Source organism: Mesoplodon bidens, assembly GCF_964165515.1.
Source record: "Mesoplodon bidens genome assembly, chromosome: 4".
Taxonomy (NCBI): domain Eukaryota; kingdom Metazoa; phylum Chordata; class Mammalia; order Artiodactyla; family Ziphiidae; genus Mesoplodon; species Mesoplodon bidens.
The window spans coordinates 145,067,249-145,094,329 of record NC_138160.1 but is presented as its reverse complement, the minus strand read 5'-3'; the positions used below and the strand labels follow the sequence as shown (position 1 = coordinate 145,094,329).

The window sequence follows — 27,081 nt, the reverse complement described above, 5'->3', positions numbered from 1 at the left end:
CATATTTTGCACATGGTAGGTGGCCCAGGGACTAATTGAATGTCTACAGCATGCCAGGAGCTACTAAGTGCTCTACCCGGGGACTCGAATCCTGGCACACGCACGCGCGCGGGCACACACACACACACACACCAGGATGTAGCCACTATCATCATCCCCATCTTACAGAGGAGTAAACTGAGGTTCAGAGAGGGGACGTGGCGAGGTAAGAGGCTCAAAGCGAGAAAGGGGTTCAGGTCCTAATTAGCGCCTGATTCCTGGGGGAGGGGAGGGGACGGGAGGGGAGGGGACAGAGCGATGGACTGGGGGAGCGCGAGCTAGCGGGGGCCGGGAGACACACCGCGGCCTTCAGATGCGGCCCCGCCCCCCACGGGGGACGTGAAGACGCGGACCCCGCGCAGCGTGGGGACATGTGACCGACTGCAGAGGCCGCGCCGCCTCCCCCGCCCGAAGTCTGCGCGCTCCGCCGCAGGGTGCAGATCGGGGGCGCCAGCCTTCGTTTGGGGCGCAAGAGCAGAGGTGGAGCCAGGGCGGAGCCAGCGCGCCCCGTCCCCCCGCCTTTCCAATCGAAAGCGAAACGGAGGGCTGGAAAGGAAGGGCGGAACCGGCCTGGAGGCCCCGCCCCCTGCCCTGAGAGGCATCTGGACAGACGGGCGCGCCCAGGTAGGGGGGCGCTGAGCGCCCAGTGCGGACCCTCGCGGGGACCTGCGCCGCCACCATGTCTCAGGAAGGTGTGGAGGTAGGAGAAGGCTACAACTGGGCCGGGGGCCCGCGAGAGATGCTGGGGAGGAGCCGGGGGCGCGGAGGGGGCTTCGCAGTTCCTGGGGACTCCATCCGAAACCTAGACCTTCCCCCAGGCTGGCACTCGTCCCCCTCAGAAAGGAGAGTGACCGCCACATGCCCCAGAGCGAAATGCGGCCTCCTCGAGGAAAAGCGGGGGCTGCTGGGTCAAGGGTCAGAGGCCAGGGGTTACCTGGCCGGCCTCCTCCCTTAGCCTGGGACGTTCGCCTTAGTCCTCTCCCTCCCCCAGTGCCCTGTGGGGACTTTGGCTTTTTCCAGGAAATGCAGTAGAGGGATTGGGGGGGTGGGGTGCGGAGGCTAAAACCAAGGGTCAAGTTCTGGCCGTGAAAAAGGATGCCTAGGGATGGGGGAGGGGCAATCGCGCCTCTCCTTCTTCCATCTGAGCCCCTGTCTGCCCACCCCAGCTGGAGAAGAGCGTCCGGCGCCTCCGGGAGAAGTTTCATGGGAAGGTATCCTCCAAGAAGGCGGGGACTCTGATGAGGAAATTTGGCAGCGACCATACCGGAGTGGGGCGCTCCATCGTGCATGGTGAGCAGGCGGGGGTCCTGCCTGCAGGGGGTTCCGCTGGGGAGCGGGGAGGGGGTGTGGTCTCTGCTGAGGGTAGGAAGAGGCGATGAGATCATCTCTTTGCGGGGTGGTCTGTATAGGGTTCGGGCTCTGAAACTCCCATAAGATCTTTCAAAGGCCTTTCACTTACACTTACTCTCCCCACCAGGGGTAAAGCAGAAAGATGGACAGGAACTGAGTAATGACCTGGATGCCCAGGTAAACTGCGCCCTCCCCTCAAAGGATGTGGTAAGGGGAGGGAGAACAGAAGGGTCAGGCTCATCCATGGCGAGCCTCCTCTGTGCCTTGTCAGTCCACAACTCATGGTCTAGCCTCATTCACTTATGCACCTCTCAGTCATGTATCTGGCCAGGGAGCCTGCAAACAGTAGATGCTCATTACATGCTGACTGTATTAAATGGAAGAGAGAGACAAGAAACTAAGCAGTGAAACGAATCAGGATTTTCATTATAGAGGAGCCAAAGAGATCAGGGAAAGCTTCCTGGAGGAGGTGGTACCAAGTTCTTCAAGACTAAGGAGGAGTGATCTCTGGGAAGGGGAGGGGTTGGAGAGGGTCTTCCTGGAAGAGGGGTGGCATGACAAAAGGAACATACAGACAGGCTGGGATGAGCAGGAGATCAGAGAGGAGAGAGGGGCAGGGGAGTCCATGTGAGTGAATGAATGAATGAATGAATGAATGAATGAAAGGCTTTGCATGGCCACTTTGCCCCTTAGATGGCTTTGGTGGCTGGTGTACCAGTTGGCCTGCCTGAAAGACCCAGCACAGAGTTGTTAAAGAGTATAATAAAGTACGTATTATACCCTTAACATTTATATATTTACAGTTATACATATAATGAGTATGATAAAAATAGCAAAGAGTATTATTGATTGAGCACTTCCCCTGTGGCAGGACTCCAGGAATTTTACCTGTTGACTTATTTCATTGCCACAGGTCCTGTGAGACAGGTCCTATTACTTATCACGTTCATTTTACAGATGAGAAAATTGAGGCACAGGGTGATGAAGTCACTCACCAGGCTCATGCTGAATGCAGGTGGCAGCTGGGATTTGAACCCAGGCCACCAAGAGTCAGAACCTGGGCTCTTAGATGTCCCTCATTAGCTTGGCCACACCCCCACAGCTGGAAGTGATGAAGCCAGGGTTTCAACGTGCATCTCTATCTGAATCCAGAGCTCAAGCACTTAACCTAAAGCAGCATGGCCTCAAAGAGGTGACCTGTCACAATGCCAGCAAGTGTGTGGCATTCATTGGCAGGAAGGGAGCATGGAGTCCAGCCTGTTCCACCATGCTCACTCAGGGTAATCTCAGGCAAGCCCTCTCCCGGCTCTGGGCCTCAGTTTCCCCGTCTGAGCAATGGGGATGACAGGTGTGCCCACCTCCCAGGGTTACTATAAGGACAACTGAGGTCACACATCCTGCCCTCAGGAAGTGTATGCTGCTCAATCAACTCCTCCTGAGTTAGGGACACTCTACTCTTATATGGGGCCAGAACCCCGCCTCCCCGTGCAGAAGCCCCGCCCCCAGAAGAGAGGCGTGAACCACATCTCCAGTTTCTACCCCTGGTGTTTCCACCCAGGACCCCCCAGAGGACATGAAGCAGGACCGGGACATCCAGGTGAGTCCAGGATGTGGGACAGGGAGGTAAGCAGGGAGGACATCCATGGGGGTGTTCATAGGTAAGGAGGAGGGATATTGTAGGGACAGGAAGGGGAGAAGAGGGCTGACCACCCTCTCCATTCTGCAGGCGGTGGCGACCTCGCTCCTGCCACTAACAGAAGCCAACCTACGCATGTTCCAGCGTGCCCAGGAAGACCTCATCCCTGCCGTGGACCGGCAGTTCGCCTGCTCCTCCTGTGACCATGTCTGGTGGCGCCGCGTGCCCCAGCGGAAGGAGGTGATAACCCAACCTCTGACCTTGGTTCTGTCCCGGCTCCACTCCAAAGCCCCACTCTCAGTGTCCAAACCTCTGACCCAAGAACATCAGCCTCTGAAAGCCCAACCCCGGACCTGCAACCTCTGAGATCAACCCCAATCTCAGACCCTAACCCCAACCCACTGAGCTGGACTTTTCAACTTGACATTCAACTTGAGAAGCTCAACTCTTATCCCGGAGCCTGACCTCTGACTACACAGTTTGACAGCTACCACAGAAATCAAACCTGACCCCCAAACCACAACCCAAAATCTGGCTTCTGAACCCCCTGACCAGTGGTATGCTGCTGGTAAATGCCTAATAATGGTCTCTCGTGGGGCGGAGGCACCCCAGATTTACAGTGTTTGCCAATTTCCATAGTGTAAATCTTCTCGCTCTGGCTAACATCAGGCTATCACTGCTCACCTCTGACAGCAAGCCTGCCCCGCTCTCCGCACCCCCAGGTGTCCAGATGCAGGAAATGCCGGAAGCGCTACGAGCCGGTGCCCGGTGAAAAGATGTGGGGCGTGGCTGAGTTCCACTGCCCAAGATGTCGACACAACTTCCGGTGAGGGCACAACTTCCGGTGAGGGCGCTGACCCCACCCCCACCTCCCATCCTCGGCCCTGCCCCACCCCAGCCCTGCCCCTCCCTGCCCTGGCCCCACCCTGGCCCAGCTGGCCCTTGGACCCTCACGGCCCTGCCCGCCCCCAGGGGCTGGGCACAGATGGGATCCCGGTCCCCCTGCTACGGGTGCGGCTTCCCCGTGTATCCGACACGGATCCTCCCTCCACGCTGGGACCGGGACACAGATCGCCGCAGCACCCACACCCACTCCTGCTCGGCTGAGGACTGCTACAATCGGCGAGGTGAGGGCCTGGCGCGTCCCCATGGCCTACCCCCCCATTCCGGGCAGTGTACATGGCCTTGACTGACTCCTGGGACATACACCTCTGAGGCTTTTAAGAACCAAGCTCTCTGCCTGCTTCTTCCACATACCACCTAAGGCCTCAGTCCTGGAGGCCTTTTCATCTCCCATTGCAACGGCCCCTCCTTCCACATCTTCCACGGTCCTCCAGCCTCCTCACCTCCAGGTCACTCAGGACCCCTGCCCCTCCTAACACCTCCCATGGCGTCATCCACCTTCCATGTTTCCTCGCATAAAGTTCTGTGGTTTCACTCCGGTGGCCCACACCCCAGTGTCCTGTGGACTCTGCCCCTGTGGTCTCTGTGTTCTTGGCTCCTGTTCTGTCCTCTGTAGTCTCAGGTGACGCCCATGTCCCTGGGTCTCCTGTGGCTTCAACACCTGTGACTTTCACCTCTGAATTTCCTGTAGCTCTGGCCCCAGAGCCTGTGGCCTGAGCCCCTCCCCTCCCCAGAGCTCCCCGTGGCCTCAAGCCCCAGGACCTCAGAACCTCTCCCTCCCCAGAGCCCCACGTGCCTGGGACGTCCTGCGCACACCCCAAGAGTCGGAAGCAGAACCACCTGCCCAAAGTACTGCACCCCAGCAACCTCCACATCAGCAGTGGCTCCACTGTGGCCACCTGCCTGAGCCAGGGGGGCCTCCTGGAAGACCTGGACAACCTCATTCTGGAGGACCTGAAGGAGGAGGAGGAGGGCGGGCACGGGGAGTGACCCCTGCCAGGTGCAGATGCAAACCAGACACGGTCTGTGGCTATTTTGTGTTGTTATAAAATATGAGCTCAAACGGAGATCTAAATGCCCTTGGGGAGCCTTCTGGGTCCAAGATGTTGGCAGGGGGATTCCTGGGTGCTGTTTTCAGGGTCCTGGGGAGCAGATCCACAACGAGAAGAGGTCTGTGGGACACAGCCCACACTGGGTCACAAAGGAGGTGTGGCCAGGACAACTTGGGCTCCTGCTGACACACATCCCCTGTGACCTGGGGGACAGATGAACAGATGGTCACAGCCTCAGGGGCCTGATCAGCATGGCAGCCTTCTTGAGAGAGTAAGCCCCACCACGAAACTCGGCCCAGTAAACGCCGTCCTGGTAACGGCTACGGTAGTGGCCACCACGATGCCACACACCATTGAGGTTGGAGTGAGCACAGGCATGGTACCACCAGCCTCCCCGCTGGTACAGGGCGCAGTTACCTGAGGGAAGAGAGAATCCATGTCTTCTCACCAGAATAAAAGCCTCTACCAGCACCTCACTAGTACAAGGCTTTTGCCAGCCATCCTCTGTCCCCATACTTTCTTCAGAGTAATAGCCTTAATTCCTTCCTTATCCCCTTACCAAACTACAAGTCACATTTTCTCCACCCTTTCTGCAAACTAGGAGCTTTACCTTTCATTCCTTTATCAGGGAAAACAACCTTCTCTACTTCCTTTCTAGAATAAGAGTCCTAGCTCTTATAGCTCCCCCTATTTCCCCCCCCCCGACCTTTCACAAAGGCAGGAGTCCTGACTCTTACTGCCTCATCAGAGAATGAATCTGGACTCCGCACCCCCTCACCAGAATAAGAGTCCTGGCCTCCACTCTCTCGTTTATCCTGATCCTTACCAGAGGGAAGTCTTACCCCACCCCCTTTCATTTCCTCGCTAACAGTCTCCTACTCCCTCCCCCGCACCACCACCAAAATAAGAGCTCTTTACCAGAATAGGAGTCTCGGTCCCTATCCACGGTGCTGAAAGGCTTGTCATTGTGCCAGGATAGAGAGTCTCCAGCATCTCCATGGTAATGGCCAAGCCGTAGGCGGTAGTGGTCACTCTCAGGCTCCAGGGAAAAACCATCATAGTGGGCACGTGCCCCGCGGCCTCCCCAGTCCTCAAGGAGCACCAGTAGCTCATGGTCCCCATGGCTGGTCAGCTGATGCACAGGTTCAAGGCCCAGCCAGTATTCCCCATCAGGCTGCCCAAAGCCCACCTGGCAGGGCAGGAAAGTCAGGGAGTCAGAAGCAGGTCCCCTTCCCCTGCCCAGCCTTGCCCCACCCACCTGTGCCCACCTTGTAGTGCTGCCAGGTAGTGAAGAAGTTGACGGAGCCGTCTTGCCGCCTCTGGATCACAGTCCAGCCTCCACCCTCCAGCTGTTGCTCACACCATGCTGACAACACATGCCGGCCCACTCGTAGCTCATACACTCCGCTCCGTCCATGGCCTGCCTGGTGGGCCTCTGCACAATCCCGCCATGGGCCTACGGGCACAGGGATATGGGACAGGCACAACCTGGACCAGTCAACCCTTTACTGGAGTAAGAGTCCTGATCCTCACTGGTCCCCTTAACCAGAACAGTCGAACTGCCTCTCCTATCCCCTCTCCAGAATAAGAGCCCCAATACCCCTTTTCTCACCTAAATAAGACTCTAAGTCATTCTTCTCTCACTAGAGCAAATGTGGAGCCTGGGATTCTTAAATTCTCCTTCTGTGGTCTCCTCATCAGAACAGAGGTCTTGAACATGGCCCTCTGAATTCCCTCAAATTCTCACCAAAGTAGCAGCCCTGAATCCCCTGCCCTCTTGTCAAAGTAAGAGTACCTCTCCTATTTTCACACCATAGTAAGAATTTTGGTCTTTATCAAAGTAAGAGCCATATCTCCCTGTTCCATTATCAGAATAAAAGCATCATTTTCTCCAGGCCCCCCAGCATGAAAGGAATCTGGCATTAAAGTCCTGACTCATATTTCCCTCTATTCATGCTGCACTGGGAATCTCCTGGCTCCTCACACCCCCAACAGCCCTGCCCTTGTCTTACCTGCTGGCTTGGTAGGGACAGCAGGGTGCCCTGAGGGCACAGGAGAGGCCAAGGGCCCCTGCTGTCTCAGGGTCTGGTCTCTCTGGGATTCTGGGGCTGAGTTCAGCCTCCTGCTGGTGTCATTGGTGCCACCTACCAGACTGACTGGAACCACAGGCACCAGGGGCGGTGGCAGGACCTGGAGTAACCAAGAGAGTTAGATGTGATCACACTAACCCTTAGCCCAGGACGCTCTGGGCTCATAAATCTCCTAGCACCCAGATGGGAAGATCAAGCAGGGGCGTGTATTGATCCTCCCAAGCCTAACTCTAGTAGTCAATCAGAGACAGAGCTGGGCTTAAACTCCTGCTCCGGTGTTAACAGCTTAACCGATCTGTGCCTCCAGACTTTTCTGTGAAGTAGGGATGATATGAGTACATCCAATATTGAGTATTAACTTACTGAATCCTCCCAACAACCCTGTAAGTTAGGTACTGTCACAAAGCAACAATTGCTTATTCAAAACCTAAAGCAAGACATAGTCCAGAATTTAGAATAATATAGCAGGAGTTAGAAACAGTAATACAGGGTCTACCTTTATATTACCTAACACCCCCAACGAGGTCTTTGGTCTTTATCCACATATCAATAATATGCTTGATTATAGGATTCTATGAGTATTCATATTAGGTAGAGAAGTAAAGACTTTAAGTAGCTACCAGTTGCGTTTTTACCCAAATGAGTTACTGGGGAAGAGGTAGGGGTCAGTTTTTGGAGATTTTTATTTCGGAACTGAGATTCATGGGGTTGGGACTTCCCTGGCGGTCCAGTGGTTAAGATTCGGTGCTTCCACTGCAGGGGGCACGGGTTCGACCCCTGGTCGGGGAAAGAAGATCCCGCATGCCCGCAGCGCGGCCAAAAAAAAAAAAAAGAGCATGGGGTTTCAGGAGGCCCATCTACTGAAGATGCTCACAAGAAGTGGTTGCTATTTGGGGAGGGGGATAGTTTCAGAGTTACCTGCTGCTGCCCGCCCGCACTCCCCGGGCACAGGCGTTCCAGGCGGGAGATGAGGCCACTCTGCTGGCTGACCAGCTGTGCCAGCTCGCGGAACTTAACGTCCAGCTGGTGGAAGCGGGCGGCGGCACGCTGCGCCTCGGCCGAGGCGTTCAGCACGCGCTCCCCAAGCAGGGCCAGCGCGGCGGCAGGCTCCGCCCCCAGGCCTAGCCCCGCCCCCGGGCCCGCCTCGTGCTGCAGCTGCGCGCGCAGCTGGCCCAGGCGCGCGCTCAGGCCACGGCTCTCTTTGCGCAGCGCACGCACCTCGCCGGCTACAGCGCCGTCGGCTGTCGCCAGCCGCTGAAGTTCACGCAGCAGCTCCTCGTGGCGGCCCACTCGCACGCGCAGCGCCGCCACGTCGCTGGCGTTCACGGCCTCCGGAGTCGGGCGCGGAGTCGCCGGCCCGCTCCAGCACACGGCGCCTGTGAACTTCTGCGGGGGCAGCACGAAGGTGTAGGTGCAGCGCGGGGCGGCTGCGCGCGCCCACCAAGCGTCCAGCAAGAGCAGCAGCTGCATCGTGAGCAGCCGGGGTGTCGACATGGCGGACCTGCAGGCAGAGGATGAACGGGAAGGAGGGGGCCCCGGAACCCAGGCTCGACCCCCGACTCTCAAGCTGGGCCATACCTCTCTGGTCCCACGCGGGAATGCACAGGTGTACACCTACGTAGATTAGGGTCCACACACGCCCGCCTCCATCCCTTTCCCTGCCCCGAGGCTGGAGATAACTCCAATAGAATCCAGCTATGGCCTCCCCACTGAGTTCCAGGCGCCCTGCGGGTCAGTGTGTCTCGTCCATTCATTCAGCAAGCATTCCCTGATTGCTTACTGTGTGCTGGCCTCAGTTCTACGCGCTGGGAATACAGTTGGGAACAGAACACAAAAATCCCTGCCCTGGTGAGCAAGGACCAAATAAACTTAGAATTAATAGAGTGTATTAGACAGCCCTAGGTACTAAAGATAAAAGGTACTTTTAGTAAAAGACAGAGGGGAATTCCCTGGGTGTCCAGTGGTTAAGACTCCCGGCTTCCATTGCAAGGGGCCGGGGTTCGATCCCTAGTCCGGGAAATAAGATCCCGCAACCTGCACGGCGCGGCCAAAGAAACAACTACAAAAAAAAAAAACAGTAAAAGACAAGAGATATGGGGATATGTGCAGGGTCAATTTGAGAGGAGGGAAGACCTGGAAGAGGTGACAGTTTTGAACAAAGACCTGAAAGAGGTGAGGGAGGAAACCATGGGGGTATCTGGGAGAAAAGAGGTCCCTGGCAGGGGGAACAGAAAGTGCAAAGGCCCTGAGGTTGGACCATGCCTGATGTATTAAAGGAACCTGGAGGAGACCAGAGCAGAAGCCATGGGAAAACAGGTGGGGGGGGGGGTGAGGGGAGATGAGGGGAAAGTCTCACTAACTCAGTCTAGTAGCGGACACCCTATTTCCTATGTCCTCAGACCAAAACTCCAGAGTCATCCCTGTCTCTTCATGGCAGATGGAACCCATCAGCCAGGCCTATCAGCTCTTGTGTTTAGACCCGGAATTCCTCCACATTCCCCCCCATTCTCACTCCCTCCCATGATCCCAGCTCAAGACACCATCTGGATTTCCTTAGAGCAGCTGCCTGCCAGGTCTCCATGCTTCCATCCTCAACCTCTGCTCTGTTTCTGCCACAGTGGCCAGAGGATACCCGTGAACATCCAAGTCAGGTCATGTCCCTGCTCCTCTGCTCAGGACCTCTGTGGCTTCCTCCTCACTCCGAGGAAAAGCCCAAGTCCTCCCTGCAGCCCACAAGTCCCTGCATGCTCTGCTCAGTCCCCTCCCTGCCCTCCCCTCCTCCCATTCACCCTCCCACCCACCGCGCTCACTCTGCTTCAGGCACCCTGGCCTGGGTGTTCCTCAAACACACAAGGGACCCTCCAGCCTCAGAACCTTTGCACTTGCTGTTTCCGCAGCCTGGAATATTCTTCCCTGAAGTTATCACAGCTCCCTGTCTTTCCTTATTCAGGTCTCAGCTCAGCTGTCTCCTCCTCAGAAGCCCTCTTTGAGGGACTTCCCTGGTGCCACAGTGGTTAAGAATCTACCTGCCAATGCAGCGGGCACGGGTTCGATCTCTGGTCCGGGAAGATCCCACATGCCTCAGAGCAATGAAGCCCGTGTGCCACAACTACTGAGCCTGTGCTCTAGAGCCCATGAGCCACAACTACTGAGCCCGCGTGCCACAGCTACTGAAGCCCATGCGCTTGGAGCCTGTGCTCTGCAACAAAAGAAGCCACTGCAATGAGAAGCCCGCGCACCGCAACGAAGAGTAGCCCCCGCTCACCGCAACTAGATAAAGCCCCCGTGCAGCAAAGACGACCCAACACAGCCAAAAATAAATTTTAAAAAAAAGAAGCCCTCTTTGACTACTCCATTTAGAGTTGCCCCTGCTTGGGCACGCCCTAGCACAGTCCGTCTATTTCATTTTAGCATTTATCACTCTGCAATTGCCTTGTTTGTTTGCCATTGTTTATGATCTGAATTCCTCCACCAAAACATCAGCTCCAAGAGGCTGAGCCTGGGTTTTGTTCACTGCTCTGTCCGCAGCACCTAAAACAGTGCCAGGTGTCACACACACCCCGCAACACCCACATGCCCCAGGTCTGCCCACATGCCCCACCCCCACCAGGTGTTCCCTGGCTCCCATAGGTGAGCTTATACAGGTGTCTTCGCTCAAGGGTGTATACTGTGGCCACCAACCTGTGGCCCTGCAGGATCCACACATGGGCCTCCATTGTCTTCATTCCTGGGGTTCACACACTTGTAGGCTGTCTGATGGGGAAACACATCCCTCACACGTGCACATGCCAACATTAAGAAAATGTTTCACATGTCCACGTGGTGGCCCTGTCCGCGCCAAGATCCACCATATCCAAACCCACACATCCTGGTGGCCACACAGGCGCATGTCCTGCAGCCTTCATTGTCACACACATTGCCTTGTTCACACACTCTACAAGCATTCCTTGAGCACCTGCTCTGTGTCAGGAGCTGTTCCAGGAGATGAGGACACAGCTGTGACCAACACAGACAAAACCCCTGTCCTCGTGGAGCAGGTTGGGAAAACAGATGGTGGGTAGGCCAGAGGTAAGTGCTTAGTAGAAAAACAGGGAAGAGGGTGGGAGACCTGGGCTGGGGGGTGCATTTTAAATAGAGGAGTCAGACCTTACTGAGAAGATGACATTTGAGTGAAGACCTGAAGGAAGAGAGAGAAAGGGAAGAGCATTCAGACAGAGGGAACAGCAAGTGCAAAGGCCCTGAGATGGAACCTTACTTGATATGCCCAAGGAATAGCAGGGAAGCTTGTAAGGCTGCAACAGAATGAGTGAGGGGGAGAGCAGGAGGAAGTGAGGACAAGTAGGTGATGGGGGCAAAGTGTGCAGGGCCTTGTGAACCTTGAGGAGGATTTGGGGTTTTACTCTGAGTCATGTGGGAACCATGGAGGGTTCTGTGCTGGAGAAAGGCATATTCACTACTGTACTCACACCCCAAGCACTAGCTACCAAGGGCAGAGCAGGGTCCTCTCATTGCTGCCCCCTGCCCGAAGACATCAGGCCCTCCACAACAGGGATGGACCAAACCCATTGGAACTAGAGTGTGTGTAACACCCACTTGCCTTCCAGGATCTCAGCCTGGAGTAAAGAGGAGGTCTGGGGAGTCCCCCTGCCAAGCCAAGGCCCAGGTTTCCCAGCAGACAGATTCAGCCTCCACCTGCCCTCCCACCCTCCTGTGCTCTCACCTCTCACGACCAAGACCCTGAGTTCAGCCAGGCCCGCCTGCAGCAGACACAAGAAGTCCGAGGAGGAGCTGAGGGTCCAGCAGGGCCTCTGAACTGGAGAAGGGGAGAGGCTGGTGGGAGAGCAGGAGGGAGGAGGCTTGGTAACCACCCAGAGCCTGGGACTAGAGCGGTGATGCTGAGCCCAGGAGCTCCAACTGTAAATATTTAGCATTTCCCATGTGAGAACTCAGGCAGAATTGCCAGACCCTCCTGCCCAGGCCACCAGAGCCTGATAACACAGTTCAGTGCCCTGGACGTTCCCCCCACAGCAGAGCACAGAGCGTGGGAGGCTGCAGGCCCAGGGAGGCTGGGTGGATCCCAGCCTCAGACACAGGCAGACACACACACACACACACCCCACAGAGAACAACAGTAGCGAATATCAGCGGCACCTGCTGCCTGTCAGGCATGACTCTAAACTCTACATTTTGTATCTCATTTAATCCTAGCAACCAGAGCTGGCTTCTGTATGTAGCCACATTTTACAGCAGAGAACGGAGCCTCAGAGAGGGTGAGCAACTTGCCTGTGGTCACACAGCCAAAGAAAGGATCGGCAATGGGATTCGGCCCAGGTAACATGGCTCCAGAACTCACACACATATACCACAACAGTCACACACACACCTCTGTGTGTGCACATAACAGTAGAGCACAAAGACACACACGGATACCCAATGAAACATGCAAACCACTGCACAAAGCAGCAAAGATAGACAGATGGAATCTGTGTGTGTGTATGTGTATGTGTGTGTGTCCGTGGATTTTCCCGGCACAGACAATTACAACAACATAACTGGAGGGAATTCCCTGGGGGTCCAGTGGTTAGGACTCAGCGCTTTCACTGCTGGGGCCCAGGTTCGATCCCTAGTCTGGGAACTAAGATCCCACAAGCCGCGTGGTGCAGTCAAAAAAAAAAAAAAAAGACACAACTGGAAATAGCACAGATTTAGGAAGCAACTATGTGTTCACAATGTGGTCACAGGACTTCCCTGGTGGTGCAGTGGTTAAGAATCCGCCTGCCAACGCAGGGGACACGGGTTCGAGCCCTGGTCCAGGAAGATCCCACGTGCCACGGAGCAACTAAGCCCGTGCACCACAACTAGTGAGCCTGCGCTCTAGAGCCCTCGAGCCACAGCTACTGATCCCACATGCCACAACTACTAAAGCCCGCACACCTAGAGCCCGTGCTCCGCAACAAAGAGAAGCCACCACCACGAGAAGCCCGCAAAACGCAACAAAGAGTAGCCCCCGCTCGCCGCAACTAGAGAAAGCCTGTGCGCAGCAATGAAGACCCAATGCAGCCAAAAATAAATAAATTAATTTAGAAAACAACAACAAAAACTAAAAACAAAATGCGGTCACACACGCACACACCATGACTTAAAGGAAAATACCCACCCCATGGGCTGAGCGTGTCTGTAAATCTGCATCAGGCACGTACACACCCAGGTACACGTGGTCGCACACTGGCAAGCGCAGAGACACAAACAAGGCACACGGCGAGCGCCTGATACCCGCCCACAGCCCAGCGCAAGTTTCCATTTATCTCCCCCCCACACTCTCACATCCTCACACAGGTCAGGTCCTGCAGGGCCGAAAGCAGACAGAACAAAGTGACTCACGTAGATCCCCCACCAGGCTAGGATCTCCGACTTGTAAGAAGGCCTCCCCGACTAGCAGTCTCCTCCATTTCCTACAGTCCTGAACTCATAACCCGAGTGGCCTCCCGGGCTGAAGGAGGAAATGGTCGTCCCAGATCTGAGAGAGGCTGCCAGGCTGGGCTCCCGGCCTGGGCTGGCGCCCCCCCACGCTGGGCCCCCCCCCCACAGCTTCCCCCACTGGCAGCAAAGAGAGAAGAAACCTCCTAAGTCAAGGAGAGGGGATGACAGGAGGGAGAGAGAGTCAGAGAGACAGAGAAGGAGAAACGTCTGGGAGATCGGGAGAGAGATGAGAGATGGGGATAGAGATGAGAAGAGAGAAATGGGGATAGGGACAGACAGAGAGAGGAGAAAGATGGAAACTTACAGATGATGAAGGAGACAATTTTTGGCAAGTTCAAAGCTGGGGAGAGGGAGACAGAGGCAGGGAGAAGACAGGGATGGGGACGGGGAGACAGAAGGGGGCAGAGGAGAAAGAATTGGAGTGGGGAGACAGGAGAGGGGAGGCAAAGGGTGGGGAGACAAACGGGGGAGGGGAGGCAAATGGGGAGGGGAGACAGATGGGGGAAGGAAACAGATGGAACAGGGAGAGAGATGTTGGGGGATCTCTTCCCCCCATCCGAAGGTTCTGGGGAAGAAGCCAGAGGCCTGAGGCCAAGGCTGGGGCTTTGAGCGGAAACTGGGAGGGGGTGAATTATTCACGAAACTCCCGCCTTGCTCTGAATTTCCAGAAGCTGATGTGGAATTTCCATCCCTCAGCCCGTCCGCAGACAGGGCCCCCGCGGGGGACAGCTGGTCCTCAAGACCTGGGGCCCAAATGAGTAACTGCCAAGGTGCTATCCCCTTTTCGGGCCCCCAAGTGCCTGGCGCCAGTGTGCCAAGTACTGTGCATATATCATCTCTCTTAATTCGCGAGTCAGAGAGGAAATGATGATCATCCTCACTTTGGGATACTTTAGGAGCCTTGGAGTGGAGAACGTGTGCCTCAAAATCGCACAGCTGGTGGAAATGGCCGAGGCGGGATTCGAACCCATGGCTCATTTCGAACCGTGTCCCCTCCCTGGTTTCCACAGAAACAGGCACCAGGTGTCTCCATAGCAACCCCTCCGAGGTTTCCCGCGACCTGGTGCGCATGCCCATGTGGTGACGTCTCCACGCAGCGGCGCCTCACGTAGTCGCCTCGCCGGCGCCGGAAGTGAGCTGTGCGGCGCCGGAAGCAGCCGACAGAGGAGGCCTCGAGGAAGAGACGGGGGCATGGGACAGTCGGGGCGGGTGAGGCGCGGTGGCCGGGAAGGCGGGCAGCGGGGGCGGGGTCCTGGCGGTGGCCGCAGTGCTCACCTCTCGCCTCTCGCTCCCGCAGTCCCGGCACCAGAAGCGGGCGCGCGCCCAGGCGCACCTCCGCAACCTCGAGGCCTATGCCGCACAGCCGCACTCTTTCGTGTTCGCTCGGGGCCGCGCGGGTCGCAGCGTCCGACAGCTCAGCCTGGACTTGCGGCGGGTCATGGAGCCGCTCACCGCCACCCGCCTGCAGGTCTGCATCGCCCAGCCCACCTCCACCTGCCGTGGGCCCCGTCTTCTGCGGGGGTGGCTCCATCCTCGAAACCGCTCAAGGCCTCAGTCTCCCTGGCTGGAGAAAAGGAACCCTTGTGGGGACCATCGTGGCTGCCTCTCAGGGCTTTGAGTGGCAGCAGCGAGGGCGAGCAGATAAACCGCACCCAGCTTGGCTGGGTGCCTAGGGTTGGTGGTTAAGAGGGGACTCTGGAATCAGCAAAGCTGCCTTCTCTCAAAGGCCTCGATCAAGTTACTTAACCTGTCTGGGCCTCAGTTGGCTGTCTAGGGACAGAGGCGGTGCTCAGATTCAAGTCTGACTGGCTCTAGAGGCCAAGAGCATTCCATTCTTCTCTCCTCCCTCCTTCTTCCGAGGATTAAATGCAAGAAAGGGCATAACAGCTTAAGCGTATAGGCTTTGTTCAATAAGGGGATATCAGTGATCATCCTTTTTTCTTTTTGTCGTTTCCAGATTCGAAAGAAAAACTCTCTGAAAGATTGTGTGGCAGTGGCTGGGCCCCTTGGGGTCACACACTTCCTGATCTTGAGCAAAACGGAGACCAGTGTCTACTTTGTGAGTGGATGCTCTCACCCCTCACTCCCCCACCCCCCCTCCTCCCCCAGCTCTCATGATGACCCCTTGTGCCTCTGAGCTGCCGTGATTCTGGCTTCAAAGTAAACGCTCTGAAGAGATGGGCAGAGGTTCCCATTCCCCCTGCTCCCTAGTTGGACACCTTGACCTTCAATGATCCTTTTTTTCTGTAGAAGCTAATACGTCTCCCGGGAGGCCCTACCTTAACCTTCCGGATCAACCAGGTAAGGACTAGAGGTGGTATGAGGCCTCCGAGGGGTAGGAGCTGGGTTTGGGGATTGCCCCAGCCACGTGTGCTTGGCGGTCACCCACTCGGTCACCCTGTCTTGCAGTACACCTTGGTGCGTGATGTGGTTTCTTCTCTGCGACGTCACCGCATGCACGAGCAGCAGTTTGCCCACCCTCCTCTCCTGGTGCTCAACAGCTTTGGCCCCCACGGCATGCACGTGAAGCTCATGGCCACCATGTTCCAGAACCTGTTCCCCTCCATCAACGTGCACAAGGTGGGCTGGGCCAGGCGTGGTGGCAGGTGGTGGGGCAGGCAACAGTTACCACGCACAGGCCCTTGGGTTGATTGCTCAGTCGTCACCTCCTAGCACTGAGGCTGAGAGCTCCGGGTTCTGAGGTCGAATCCCACTCATAACGTTCTGTGACACTGGGCAAGAGACTTCCCCCATGAGCTGCCATCCCATCTGGCAGGTGGAAAACAGTGCCCATAGTGCTTTATTTCCTAAATGCGCGTTGAGTGCTGGTCTAAGTAGAGTAGCGTGTGTTGTGGCTCCATTTTACAGAGGGGGAAACTGAGGCTGACAGAGGTGAAGTCACTAGTCTCAGGTCAGAGACGAGGAACAAGAAGGCAGGACCAGATTTTTAAAATCTGTCTGGCTGCAGAGCCCCTGCTTCTAATCCGTGGCACCAGTGGATCTCAAGTTAGCCTTGTTAGATGCCAGTCACCAGGAAGTCCGGTGTCGACTGCCTCGGTGGGCCTCGGAACCAGGATTTCTAGCCAACATCCAGGTAGCCCATGGACACCAGTTGCAGCCCCATCCATCCCTGCAGTGCTGTCAGCACTCTGTGCCCTTCTACTGTGAGGTTTCAGGAGTGCAGCCATAGCCAGGGCTTGGCATGGGCTCCAGCACACAGTGGGGCCTGGGTGCAGCTCATGTGGTGCCGTGCCTTCTCTTCTTTCCTTTCCAGGTGAACCTGAACACCATCAAGCGCTGCCTTCTCATCAACTACAACCCTGACTCCCAGGAGCTGGATTTCCGCCATTAGTGAGTCTGGGGTGGAGTGGGGTGGGGTGGGGTGGGGTGGGGTGGGGTGGGGTGGGGTGGCGGGTCTGGCCCCACTCTGCGGTTGATGACAGCACTGCTGCTGAGCCTCTGTGATTGCGTAGAGTCTCAAAGTACACGCTCTGATGGACCGTGGAAAGGGTTGGGGGGGGTGGAGCTGACCCGTGACCCCATGGCTCCTGACCTCTGTTCTCCCTCACTCTGACCCCTGCAGTAGCATCAGAGTTGTCCCTGTGGGTGCAAGTCGTGGGATGAAGAAACTTCTTCAGGAGAAGTTCCCCAACATGAGTCGCTTGCAGGACGTCAGTGAGCTGCTGGCCACGTAAGGAGGGCTCAGGGTGGGGGCGGGGGGCCACTGCACACCAGCGGGCGCCAGAGCTGTCCCAGGAGCCTGGGATCCCCTGCTGAGCCCCGTCGTGTGCCCTGCACAGGGGCGCAGGGCTGTCCGAGAGCGAAGCGGAGCCGGACGGCGAGCACAACATCACGGAGCTGCCCCAGGCTGTGGCGGGGCGCGGCAACATGCGGGCCCAGCAGAGTGCCGTGCGGCTCACCGAGGTGAGGCCCCGCCCGCCCTGGGCAGGCCTGGTGGCTTCCCCCAGTCTCAAGGAGGGACTGACACACCGTCCCCCAAACCCCTCCCCCGTTCCTCCAGATCGGGCCTCGGATGACACTGCAGCTCATCAAGATCCAGGAGGGTGTGGGAGAAGGGAACGTGCTGTTCCACAGTTTTGGTGAGGACGGGGCTGGAGGGGCAGTGGGGTCTGAGACCTGATCGAAGGTGGGTCTCAGGGTGCTGGGGGGCTCACCTGGATCTTGGTGAAGGCCTCAGTGGCCGTCTCTTTCCATTTAGTGCACAAAACAGAGGAGGAACTGCAGGCCATCCTGGCAGCCAAGGAGGAGAAGCTGCGGCTCAAGGCCCAGAGGCAGGACCAGCAGGCCCAGAACGTTGAACGCAAGCAAGAGCAGCGAGAGGCCCACAGGTGTGTGGTCGCCGGGCGGCTGGGGCGGGGCCTGGGCCCGGGCTGCCACGCTGACCAGTGCTCCTCCTCCAGGAAGAAGAGCCTGGCGGGCATGAAGCGGGCACAGGCGGAGGCTGATGGGGACAGCGATGCAGAGGACCCCGGGGCCCCTGCAGAGGCACAGGGGGTCAGCCAGGAGGAAGAGGAGGATGAGGCCGAGTATTTCCGCCAGGCTGTGGGCGAGGAGCCTGATGAGGGTGAGTGGCAGGCAGGGGTCAGTGTAGCTGGGCACCATGGGCTTGTCTGTCCCTGTGCCCTGGTGGCCCTGACACAGTCTCTTCCCACAGACATGTTCCCAAAGGCAGCCAAGCGGAGGCGGCCTGCCGGGCCCCCAGGCAAGAAGCGACGGGTAAAGGAACGGAAGCCTGACCGAGGCAGTGACCAGAGGCCTCCAAAGGCCAAGGGCAGACACCTGGGGGCCCAGGCCAAGGTGGGACCCAGAGGGGCTGCCCGGGACCACAGGCGAGGCCGACCGTGGCCACCTAAGAGAGTAGCCTGAGGCCAAGCCTGGGTGGCAGGTGGAATGCCCCAGATTGGGGCCTGAGAAATGCTGCCCTGGGCTCCCCACCTCCTGGGCCTCCAGGTGCAGCCCTCGGTTTCCTTTCATAAAGGAGAACTGTTTTCCTAACCTCCTCCTCTAATAAACTGATTTCTCATGAGTCTTAGTCTGCGCTTGAAATGGGGGGCCTGGTTTCTGCCCGAAGCCTGGGCCCATTTCCCCGACGCTGGGCAGTGGAAGTGCAGGGCCTTGTTTCACAGGCAAGGGTGACAGGCAGATTTGACCCTGCTTTGGTGCCTTGGGGTCCTGGGCCCCTCCCCCAGCCTACAAAGGGCCTCCGCAAGCAGATGGGCCAGCTCTGGAGGATTGGGTGTCATGAGGAAGGAAATCGGGGGTGGAAGTGAGGCGTGTGCCCAGACCCGCTCTGCAGGCTGAAGGAGGTGCTGCTGGCAAGGGGAGGGACTGACAGCGCTGCTGGTGTCTCAGCAGAGGACCGTGTGCAGCACAGCACACGGGCTGCAGGCCCAGAGGCAGGCCATGCGGGCCGTGGCCACCACCACCTCAGGTGAGGAGCCAGCACTGCTGGGTCAGTTGTGCCAGGCACACGTCCAGGGCCTTGGGGGTGGAGGCGGCCGGCTCCTGGAAGGCGGAGGGGAGAAGGGTTAAGAAACACGTCTGGACCGACTTCCTCCCAAGGCAGAGGGATGGGATAGGAAGGCAGAAGTGAGAGTGGGGTAGCTGACTGGGTCAGGGAAGGGGTACGTGCACCTCGCACAGAGCTCCCGGCCAGCCTGCTGGACCAACCGGGAACAGGCCAATTCTCAGGTTGGAAAGTTGAGGCTGAGTGGGGCGTGTGAAGGGTCAACTGCAGAGCTCAGCTTTCGCCCGCACTGCTCAGTCCCAGGTGCTGTTCTGGGCACTGGAAAGCCAGTAGCAGGGCACTGCCCCACCCTCAGGAGGGAACATTCTGGGGATTTTTCTTACAGTGATCAGATGGAGTGACAAGCTGTGGCAAAAAAATAAGCAGGGTAGGGGACCAAGGGTGCAGTCACATTAGGGTGGTCTCAGGTCCTCTCTCAGGACCAGACCAGGAGGAAGTGAGTGGGACAGCCTTAAGGATGCCTGTTGCCCGTGACTCAGCCAGTGCAAAGGCCCTGAGGCAGGCTGTGCCTTAAGGAACAGCCAGGACACTATGGTCACAGGGAGTTGGGAGTGGTAAATGAGAGAGCCAGTGGGGTGGGAGGGATAGCTCCTGCAGGGCCTTGTGCGAAAAGGTGAGCGCTGGCTTTTCCTCCATGTGAGGAGGAAGCCGGGGAGGGCTGGGAGGATAGGGACGTGACCTGTCTTAGGTGCCCTTTGGAGGCTGTGAGAGAACAGATGGGTGAGGGCCAGAGCAGGGAGACCCAAGTGCAGCCAACAGGTAGATGGTGGGGGCTGGACTTGGGTGACACTAAGGGGGTGACAGATCGGACTTGGAGTTGTGTAGTTGGTGGGACACTCCCCTGGGCTCCCTCTCCTCCACCTCAGGTCCCGATGGCTCTGGGTGGTCACTGCCAGGTTACATGCATCCCTTTTCTTTACTTTTATTATTTTTTATTTATTTTTTTGGCTGCATTGGGTCTTCATTGCTGTGTGTGGGCTTTCTCTAGTTGCGGCGAGTGGGGGCCACTCTTCGTTGCGGTGCGCGGGCTTCTCGTTGCGGTGGCTTCTGTTGTTGCAGAGCACGGGCTCTAGCCGCGCAGGCTTCAGTAGCTGTGGCTCGCGGGCTCTAGAGCACAGGCTCAGTAGTTGTGGTGCACAGGCTTAGCTGCTCAGCAGCGTGTGGGATCTCCCCGGACCAGGGCTCGAACCTGTGTCCCCTGCATTGGCAGGTGGATTCTTAACCACTGCGCCACCAGGGAAGCCCGCGTCCCTGGTTCTTGCTCCAGCTGGTTCTTGATGGTGCGGGACACAGAGAGAGCCTGAATGAAGGACTCTGTGCCTCTAACCGCTCTGGGCCTCTGGGCCTCTTCGTACAGATGCCCTCTGTACGAAGGAGCTGTGGTTGGCCCCTGCTCCTGGGTGTGGAAAAATACTCGGCGGAAGTATGCCTCGCAAAGGGCTCCTGGCGCACAGTCGGTATGGGTGCCACAGTGTTTCCGACTCTGAAGGCGGCGGGAGCCATGGTCAGGGACAGAGCTGATGCAGCAACGCTCTCTGCCCCAGGTCCCACACACTGCCCAGCCAACTTCTCAGCGGCTGCTGACCACATCCTCAGCAGCTTCCAGGCAGACTTTCTGTGGCCCGTGCTGGTGGCTGTGTTTCTGGTGGCCTTGGCTGGCAACAGCCTGGCCCTGTACCGCTTCTGCACCCAGGAGCATCGCCCTTGGCACCCAGCCGTGATCTTCTCAGCCCAGCTGGCAGTCAGCGACCTGCTCTACGCCCTGACGCTGCCCCCGCTGGCCGCCTACTTCTACCCACCCAAACACTGGAGCTACGGGGAGGCTGCCTGCCGCCTGGAGCGCTTCCTCTTCACCTGCAACCTGCTGGGCAGCGTCATCTTCATCACCTGCATCAGCCTCAACCGCTACCTGGGCATTGCCCACCCCTTCTTCACCCACAGCCAACTGCGGCCCAAGCACGCCTGGGCCATCAGCGCTGCTGGCTGGGCACTGGCAGCCCTGCTGGCCGCACCCATGCTCAGCTTCTCCCACCTGAGTGGGCCACAGCAGGAAGGCAAGTGCACTGTGGACAGGCCTGATGCCTGCATCAAGTGCTTGGGGACAGCGGACGACAGCCAGCTTGAGGCCTACAGGGTCTACAGCCTGGCGCTTGTGGCACTGGGCTGCGGCCTGCCACTGCTGCTCAGCCTGGTGGCCTACGGCGGCCTCGGGCAGGCCGTGCAGCAGAGCCACGGCATGACAGCGGCCAACAAGCTGCGCGTGATGGTGCTGGTGGCCAGTGGCATTGCCCTCTACGCTAGTTCCTATGTGCCCTACTATGTCACAGGGGTGCTCAACGTGTATGCCCGGCAGCGCTGGAGAGCCCTCTGCCCAGGCTTTGCAACTGTGGCCCAGGCTAAGGCAGCGCTGGGCTGGAGGACGTACGTGGCCCACCAGGTAACACGGGCCCTCGTTCCCCTGGCCATCTGCATACACCCGCTGCTCTACATGGCTGTGGTGCCCAGCCTGGACTGCTGCCGCCGACGCTGCCCTGGCTGCAGGCAGGGGCAGGCCCCAGAGAACACGGAGTGCTCCGGCCAAGCCCTGCCCCTCAATGTCACAGCCACTCCCAAAACCTCGGGGCCCCAGTCCCCTGAGTTCAGCCCGTGACCTGGCCCATCTTCAGCCCCCTCCTCATCACGAGACACCGAGACCCAGCAGCAGAATGGAGGCTGAGAGCACAGCAGGCCCCTGGCTCTGATCCCCCAAGAGGCCCTGAGCCAAAACTTCCTCCCCAAAGAAAGGCCTGTAGTGGGACCAGGGAGCGCCCAAGCCAGAGCAGCAGGAATTGCCACCCGCAGCAGTAACCCCGGGCAGGGCCAGGGAGCAAACCCACAAACGGCGGGGGTGGGGGTTGGGGGGGTGGGGGGGCTGTCCCCGCCCACCACAGTGTGAGTGGCATCTGTGAATAAATGGAACAGCACAGGGTGATGGAGACCTTTTATTGCCCTCGGAGCCCCCTGCTTCAGGAGGCTGCCCTCTGTCACTGAAGGATCCCGGGGCTGGGGGCCAAGCAGCAGCAGCAGCCGGCTTAGTTGGTTGACGGCCTAGAGAGGGAAACACGAGGTGGCTGAGGATGGGAAGTATGGGGGATTCAGACCCCTAAGGGAATCCCAAGAGCACCCCCTACACCCACACCACAGGGAACTCAACGGGGATGAGGGGGACGGGGCAGGACGAGACCGGGTGGCGGCGCAGAGCACACGACGAGCCAGACCGGCGGGAAGCAGCTGGCCCTGCCGCGCGTGGGCTGTGCGCCCCTCCGTGAGGAGGACAGTAAATGACCTGCGCCCCAGGACAGCCTTTGTGGCTGTTAACCTGGCCTGGGGCCTGCAGTCAGCCCGAGCATCTGTGGGCCGCGACGCCATGGGGGGCGGGGGAAGGCAGGGGTCTCACTTGGCCCACTCGACGTTGAGGATGAGGTGGTCGTAGCCGAAGCCAGACACCCCGGCAATGGCACGAGCGGCGTCCTCGCGGCGGTGGAAGCTGATGAAGGCAAAGCCCTGGGGGAGGGGGTGGGGTCAGGGACGCTCAAGGCACAACTGGGACCGATGGAGGACCCCTCCCCGCCCCCCGGCCGCCAGCTCACCTTGGACTGGCCGGTGGTCTTGTCCTTTGCCAGGTAGATGCGGGAGATGGAGCCAAAGGGCCGGAAGAGCTCCTGCAGGTCGGTCTCACGAGTGTCCTCAGACAGGTTGGTGACGCGGATGGTGGCGTTGTCGTCGGCTGGGCGGGCAAGGAGAGGCATCTGTAAGGGGCCGGCCCCACCCGCGGGATAATCACAGGGTGCAGGGAGGTGCCCGCCCGCCGGCCCAGTGCCAGGGTGCCCTCGCCACCTCACCTCTGCGGTTGGGCTGCATGGATTCCCCGCGGCGGCTGGCTCCATCCCGCAGGCTTGGAGGCACATACTTTCCCGTCTTGTTCTGAGTGGCCTGCACAGGCTCCAGCTCTGGAGACCAAAAGCAAGGCCTAGTCAGGCCTCCCCGGCACAGACCTGCCCCAGGATGCTGGCGGCTCCAGCCACGGCCCCGCCCAAGCACCATCTGTCAAACCACAGGTGATCGGTTGATTCCTTCAAGGCCTCGTGGTTACAACGACTTAAAGGTCACATGCAGGAAGCTGACACCACCTCAACACCCTGCCGGTGGCACAGGAAGAGCGAGAGAACCACAGGGGTTGACAGCAACGTCCAGCCTCACAACACATGGGAAGACAGGTACACAGGGTTAGGGACAGCCGCCAGGTACCTGCCCCCGGGCAGGTGACAAGTGGCTGCTCACCTGGGTGAGTCTGCTCCTCGGTGTGGGCGTGCAAACACAGCGCACTCAAGTCAGGAAACTCACAGACACATCCGGGGAACCGTCTCCCCACCACTCACGGTGTTAAGTAGTCACACACGCGGCCGTGCCCACAAGCGGCTCTCACAGCCCCCAGTGAGGAGAGTCAGGTGACATCACCAGCAGTCAGAGCACCCACCTGCCAGTCTCTCTCACACAAACGAACATGGCCTGTGGTCACAGCCTTGCAGTGCGGACGCTGTTGTGTGGGAGACGACAGCCCCAGCAGTGGCGGTCCCGTTCAGACACCAGGTGACGACCCACGACTCTCCCAGAGGCGCACACAATCCCCGTCCTCCACCCCACAGCCTGCCAGCCGCATCCCCGGGCCCTGGCACCTCCGGGCAGCTTCTCCTTCTCGCCAGTGGACAGGCCCAGCTGCTCGGCCAGCTCCTTCTGCATGGGCCCCAGCGTGTCCTTGTAGGGGCAGCGGGTGGTCCAGTGGTCGCCCTTGCAGATTCGGCAGGACACGATCTTCTGGCCCTTGAGTTTGTTCATCGGGTCCTCCTCTTCCTGGCAGTTCAGATCCTGGTGGGGCAGGTCAGAGCGGCTCAGACTGGGCTGGCACAACCCCGACACCACCACCACCACCCTGGCCACTGGCCCCCGGCCTCTTGGCCGACTTACCTCTTTGCTGGTGATGAATGTCATGGATACATCATCGCTGACGGTGGTAGTGGCCACATTGGGCCCTGGTGGGTCAAACTCTGAGTTCCCAAACTTCTTCCAGTTCTGAGCTCAGGGCGGGATAGGGAACAGGTTAGGGCAAGGACAAATGTGAGCCCCTCACTGGCACCCTAGACTTACAAGCGCCACCTCCAGGGTGTCTGGGCCTTGAACCCCACTCACCACCCACCCTCACCACACTCCTCAAAGCAGTGGTGATGACAGTTCCTGTTCCCTGAGTGCCCACCAGGCCCTAGTTTCACGCCAGCTCCAGGAGCCAAGGGCAGCTCTCAGCCCCATGTTCCAGATGAGAGAACTGAGGCTCAGGGAGGAAACAGCTCCACAGCCAACAGCTCCTGGTGGGGGCCGTGCAGGTGGCGGACCAGCTCCCACCATGGAGTGATGCTCAGGGGTGTGCAAGGTCACCCAGACTTCCAGGGGCCTTGAGCTAATTAAACAACCTGAACCTCAACTTCCTCCCCTATAAAAAAGGGACCACAATGCTTCCCACACCTCCCCGGAACGCTACGGGGACTGAATGGGAAAATACTTCCTGCAAAGCACCTGGGTCTGACACAGAGAAAGCAGTATGCAGGTAACTGTGCCAAATGTATTTATTGCTATCGCTGCTGCTGCTGTGACGGCCACCTGAGGGGAAGGCTTGGCTCTTTTCCTCCTGGTAGACAACCCAAGAGGAGTAAGAATCAAGCCCACCCACTGCTGCACCCGCTGGACTTCTCAGGGCCCCCATAGACTGCAAACCGGCCTCAGTTCTGCTCCAGTAAAACAAGTACAAACAGTTAAACCCCACTTCTGAAAATAAAGGTACCGGGGAAAAGGATTCCTATTTTTCTCTGAGTCAGCTCTGGAGGTGCCCCCAGGAGAGGGGGAGAAGGGTCTTACCTTCCTCCCTTTTTTTTTTCTTTTTTATTCTTTTCTATTTTTGGCCGCACTACGCGGCATGTGGGATCTTAGTTCCCGGACCGGGGATCGAAGCCGTGCCTCCTGCAGTGGACGCACAGAGCCCTAACCACTGGACCGCCAGGGAGGTCCTTACCTTCCTCCTTGCCACAGCCTTTGAGGCCTTCCGGGTCTCAATTCTGAAGGTGCGAACAATCTGTAGACAGAAGGGGAGACGTCTGGGCTTCCTGCTCCTCAAGGTTCCTGGGGCCAGGGGATCTTCCTCATCAACGCACCCGACACACGTCATTCTCTCCCTGTCCAAGTGCCCCCAAGCAAAGGGCACCCACCTCTTCCCCAGCCTCACCTTGAACTTCTTGCCATCCTCATCTATCTTGTACTCGGTCAGTGTCTTGATGTTTCCATTGATGACCTCCTTGGGAGGCGGCAGTGGAGCTGGGAGAGGGGAAGACACAAGGGGAACTGAGCCCCAGGGAATGGGGACCAGGCAGGAAGGCGGCTGGGGAGAAGAGGCAGCCCAGGGATGGAGAGGAGTCTGTCACTCACCTCCCGGCAATAGTTCAGGCTCTGGGCTGGTATCCCCGGTGGTCAGAGGGATCCCCTTGAGGAGATCGCTGGTGACACATTTGTCTGTGAAAGGGAGGGTAGGGAACAGGGATTAGATAGAGGGGCAGGAGCTCCCAAACTGAAATGGAGCGACCTTTGGTATGATGTCCGCACCAAGAGTTGAGGAAGGCAGGACCAAGGGCAGACGACTGGCCAGGAAGTGTCCTGGGATAGCCGTCCGGGGACACGAAGCTGGCTGTAGTAACTTCCAGCAATGGCAAGCATAGGGGATCCCTGGCACCCGGGCGCTAGTACAAAGGCAGGAGGGAGGCTGTTACAACTTCCTCCCCCGGAGAAGGGGAGCAGCTGTGCTGGTACCAAGGATTTGGGCGGTGGCATGGGAGGAAAAGGAACTGGCTGGTGAACATCTGGAATTGGAGATCGGCTGGCCCGGATAAGGATGGCGCGGGGCAGGGGCTGGCCGTGAGGGGACATGCAGGGTCAGACGGCGGTGCCAGGGTGGGGGATTGGAACAGGCATCAGTGACGGCCTGGAGGGCTGGCTGTGGTGATCGGGGGCGACAGGGCAGACTCACCGTCCTCTCCCTCCTCTTCCACCTGGTCGGCCCAACTGGGCTTCGAACTGCGGGGACAAGTTGGCCAGGAGGAGGGCTGGGTGAGGTGTTGCCCGGCTCCCGCGGCCTCGGCACACCCAGCCTTCATAATAACCCCTAGAACGCCCAGTCCGCCTCCCAAGCCTCCCTCCATGACCCCAGACTCACTCAAAGTCTCCGGTCGGCATTGGAACACCTTCTCCACGCAGGGGCCAAAGACCGGAAGTGAGAGGAGCACGAGACTTCCGATTCCACTGCCTAGAGCAGCCCGACCGCCGTGCCCCACAGCGCCCCCTACCGACAGAGGTAGAGGCGCCGGCTGTGTGAGAGGCTGGGCGCTGGTACCCTGCTAGGTAGCTAAATAGAAGCGCATCTCATTTACGTTTTTTAAAAAATTAAAAATTAATAATAACAACAAAGCTCAGTTATTGAGCTTTCACTGTTTGCAGGAACTGTGGGGAGAAATTATTACTTCCATTTTGCAGCTGAAGAAACCAAGGCTGGTCTTCCTTGTCTGGAAAGAGCTTTCCTGATTCAAATGATCAAGATGTCAAGTGGCCCCCTCAACCATTCTTCCTCCTTCGGTAACTTTTTTTTTTTTTAGCCGCGCCGTGGGGCTTACAGGATCTTAGCTCCCCAACCAGGGATCAAACCCGGGTCCCCTGAAGTGGAAGCGCAGAGTCCTAACCACTGGACCTCCAGGGAATTCACAGTAACCTTCCTGGCTCCCTGAAATGATCTTTTCCATTTACTTGTTTACTGTCCAGCTCTCCCTCTAGAGCACGCATTCTCAATGGGAGTGATATGGCTCCCAAGGGGGCCAAAACTAATTCTTAGGTGGCGAAAACAAAAGAAAACAA

At 58.2% G+C, this 27,081-nt stretch overlaps 5 protein-coding genes across 7 annotated transcripts; 3 read left to right on the top strand and 2 right to left on the bottom strand.

Annotated features, from left to right (window-relative positions):
* The first annotated feature begins 388 nt into the window (after window positions 1–388).
* SHFL (shiftless antiviral inhibitor of ribosomal frameshifting) lies at window positions 389–4,995 on the top strand. The gene is made up of 8 exons (XM_081232241.1): window positions 389–739; window positions 1,206–1,329; window positions 1,517–1,566; window positions 2,948–2,986; window positions 3,116–3,265; window positions 3,748–3,851; window positions 3,998–4,152; window positions 4,713–4,995. Exons 1-8 carry the CDS (start codon window positions 719–721, stop codon window positions 4,916–4,918), a joined length of 849 nt encoding a protein of 282 aa, XP_081088367.1. The 5' UTR covers window positions 389–718; the 3' UTR covers window positions 4,919–4,995.
* Window positions 4,996–5,086: 91 nt separating this feature from the next.
* ANGPTL6 (angiopoietin like 6) lies at window positions 5,087–13,728 on the bottom strand. 2 transcript variants are annotated; one of them, XM_081232203.1, is made up of 7 exons: window positions 13,452–13,728; window positions 11,791–11,900; window positions 7,989–8,571; window positions 6,993–7,170; window positions 6,249–6,436; window positions 5,899–6,169; window positions 5,087–5,397 (listed from the first exon to the last, which is right to left on the bottom strand). In XM_081232203.1, the coding sequence occupies exons 3-7, from the start codon at window positions 8,562–8,564 to the stop codon at window positions 5,207–5,209; spliced, it is 1,404 nt and encodes a 467-aa protein (XP_081088329.1). In that variant the 5' UTR covers window positions 8,565–8,571; window positions 11,791–11,900; window positions 13,452–13,728; the 3' UTR covers window positions 5,087–5,206. The 2 variants fall into 2 exon arrangements, with proteins under 2 accessions (XP_081088329.1, XP_081088330.1); XM_081232204.1 differs by lacking the exon at window positions 11,791–11,900.
* Window positions 13,729–14,682: 954 nt separating this feature from the next.
* Window positions 14,683–18,597, top strand: PPAN (peter pan homolog). The gene is made up of 12 exons (XM_081232202.1): window positions 14,683–14,759; window positions 14,848–15,018; window positions 15,508–15,609; window positions 15,801–15,851; window positions 15,960–16,130; window positions 16,825–16,901; window positions 17,134–17,241; window positions 17,351–17,474; window positions 17,572–17,650; window positions 17,770–17,899; window positions 17,972–18,135; window positions 18,226–18,597. The coding sequence occupies exons 1-12, from the start codon at window positions 14,742–14,744 to the stop codon at window positions 18,435–18,437; spliced, it is 1,407 nt and encodes a 468-aa protein (XP_081088328.1). The 5' UTR covers window positions 14,683–14,741; the 3' UTR covers window positions 18,438–18,597.
* Window positions 18,598–18,962: 365 nt separating this feature from the next.
* P2RY11 (purinergic receptor P2Y11) lies at window positions 18,963–21,748 on the top strand (the record flags this gene model as incomplete). Its single annotated transcript, XM_081232213.1, has 2 exons — window positions 18,963–19,002; window positions 20,643–21,748. The coding sequence occupies exons 1-2, from the start codon at window positions 18,975–18,977 to the stop codon at window positions 21,746–21,748; spliced, it is 1,134 nt and encodes a 377-aa protein (XP_081088339.1). The 5' UTR covers window positions 18,963–18,974.
* Window positions 21,749–22,066: 318 nt separating this feature from the next.
* EIF3G (eukaryotic translation initiation factor 3 subunit G) lies at window positions 22,067–26,484 on the bottom strand (the record flags this gene model as incomplete). 2 transcript variants are annotated; one of them, XM_081232233.1, is made up of 11 exons in its annotated part: window positions 26,390–26,484; window positions 26,204–26,250; window positions 25,609–25,692; window positions 25,409–25,497; window positions 25,199–25,258; window positions 24,103–24,207; window positions 23,814–24,003; window positions 22,980–23,087; window positions 22,728–22,864; window positions 22,535–22,641; window positions 22,067–22,185 (listed from the first exon to the last, which is right to left on the bottom strand). In XM_081232233.1, the coding sequence occupies exons 1-11, from the start codon at window positions 26,407–26,409 to the stop codon at window positions 22,170–22,172; spliced, it is 963 nt and encodes a 320-aa protein (XP_081088359.1). In that variant the 5' UTR covers window positions 26,410–26,484. The 2 variants fall into 2 exon arrangements, with proteins under 2 accessions (XP_081088359.1, XP_081088360.1); XM_081232234.1 differs by lacking the exon at window positions 22,067–22,185 and having other exon boundaries at window positions 22,531–22,641.
* Window positions 26,485–27,081: the final 597 nt, after the last annotated feature.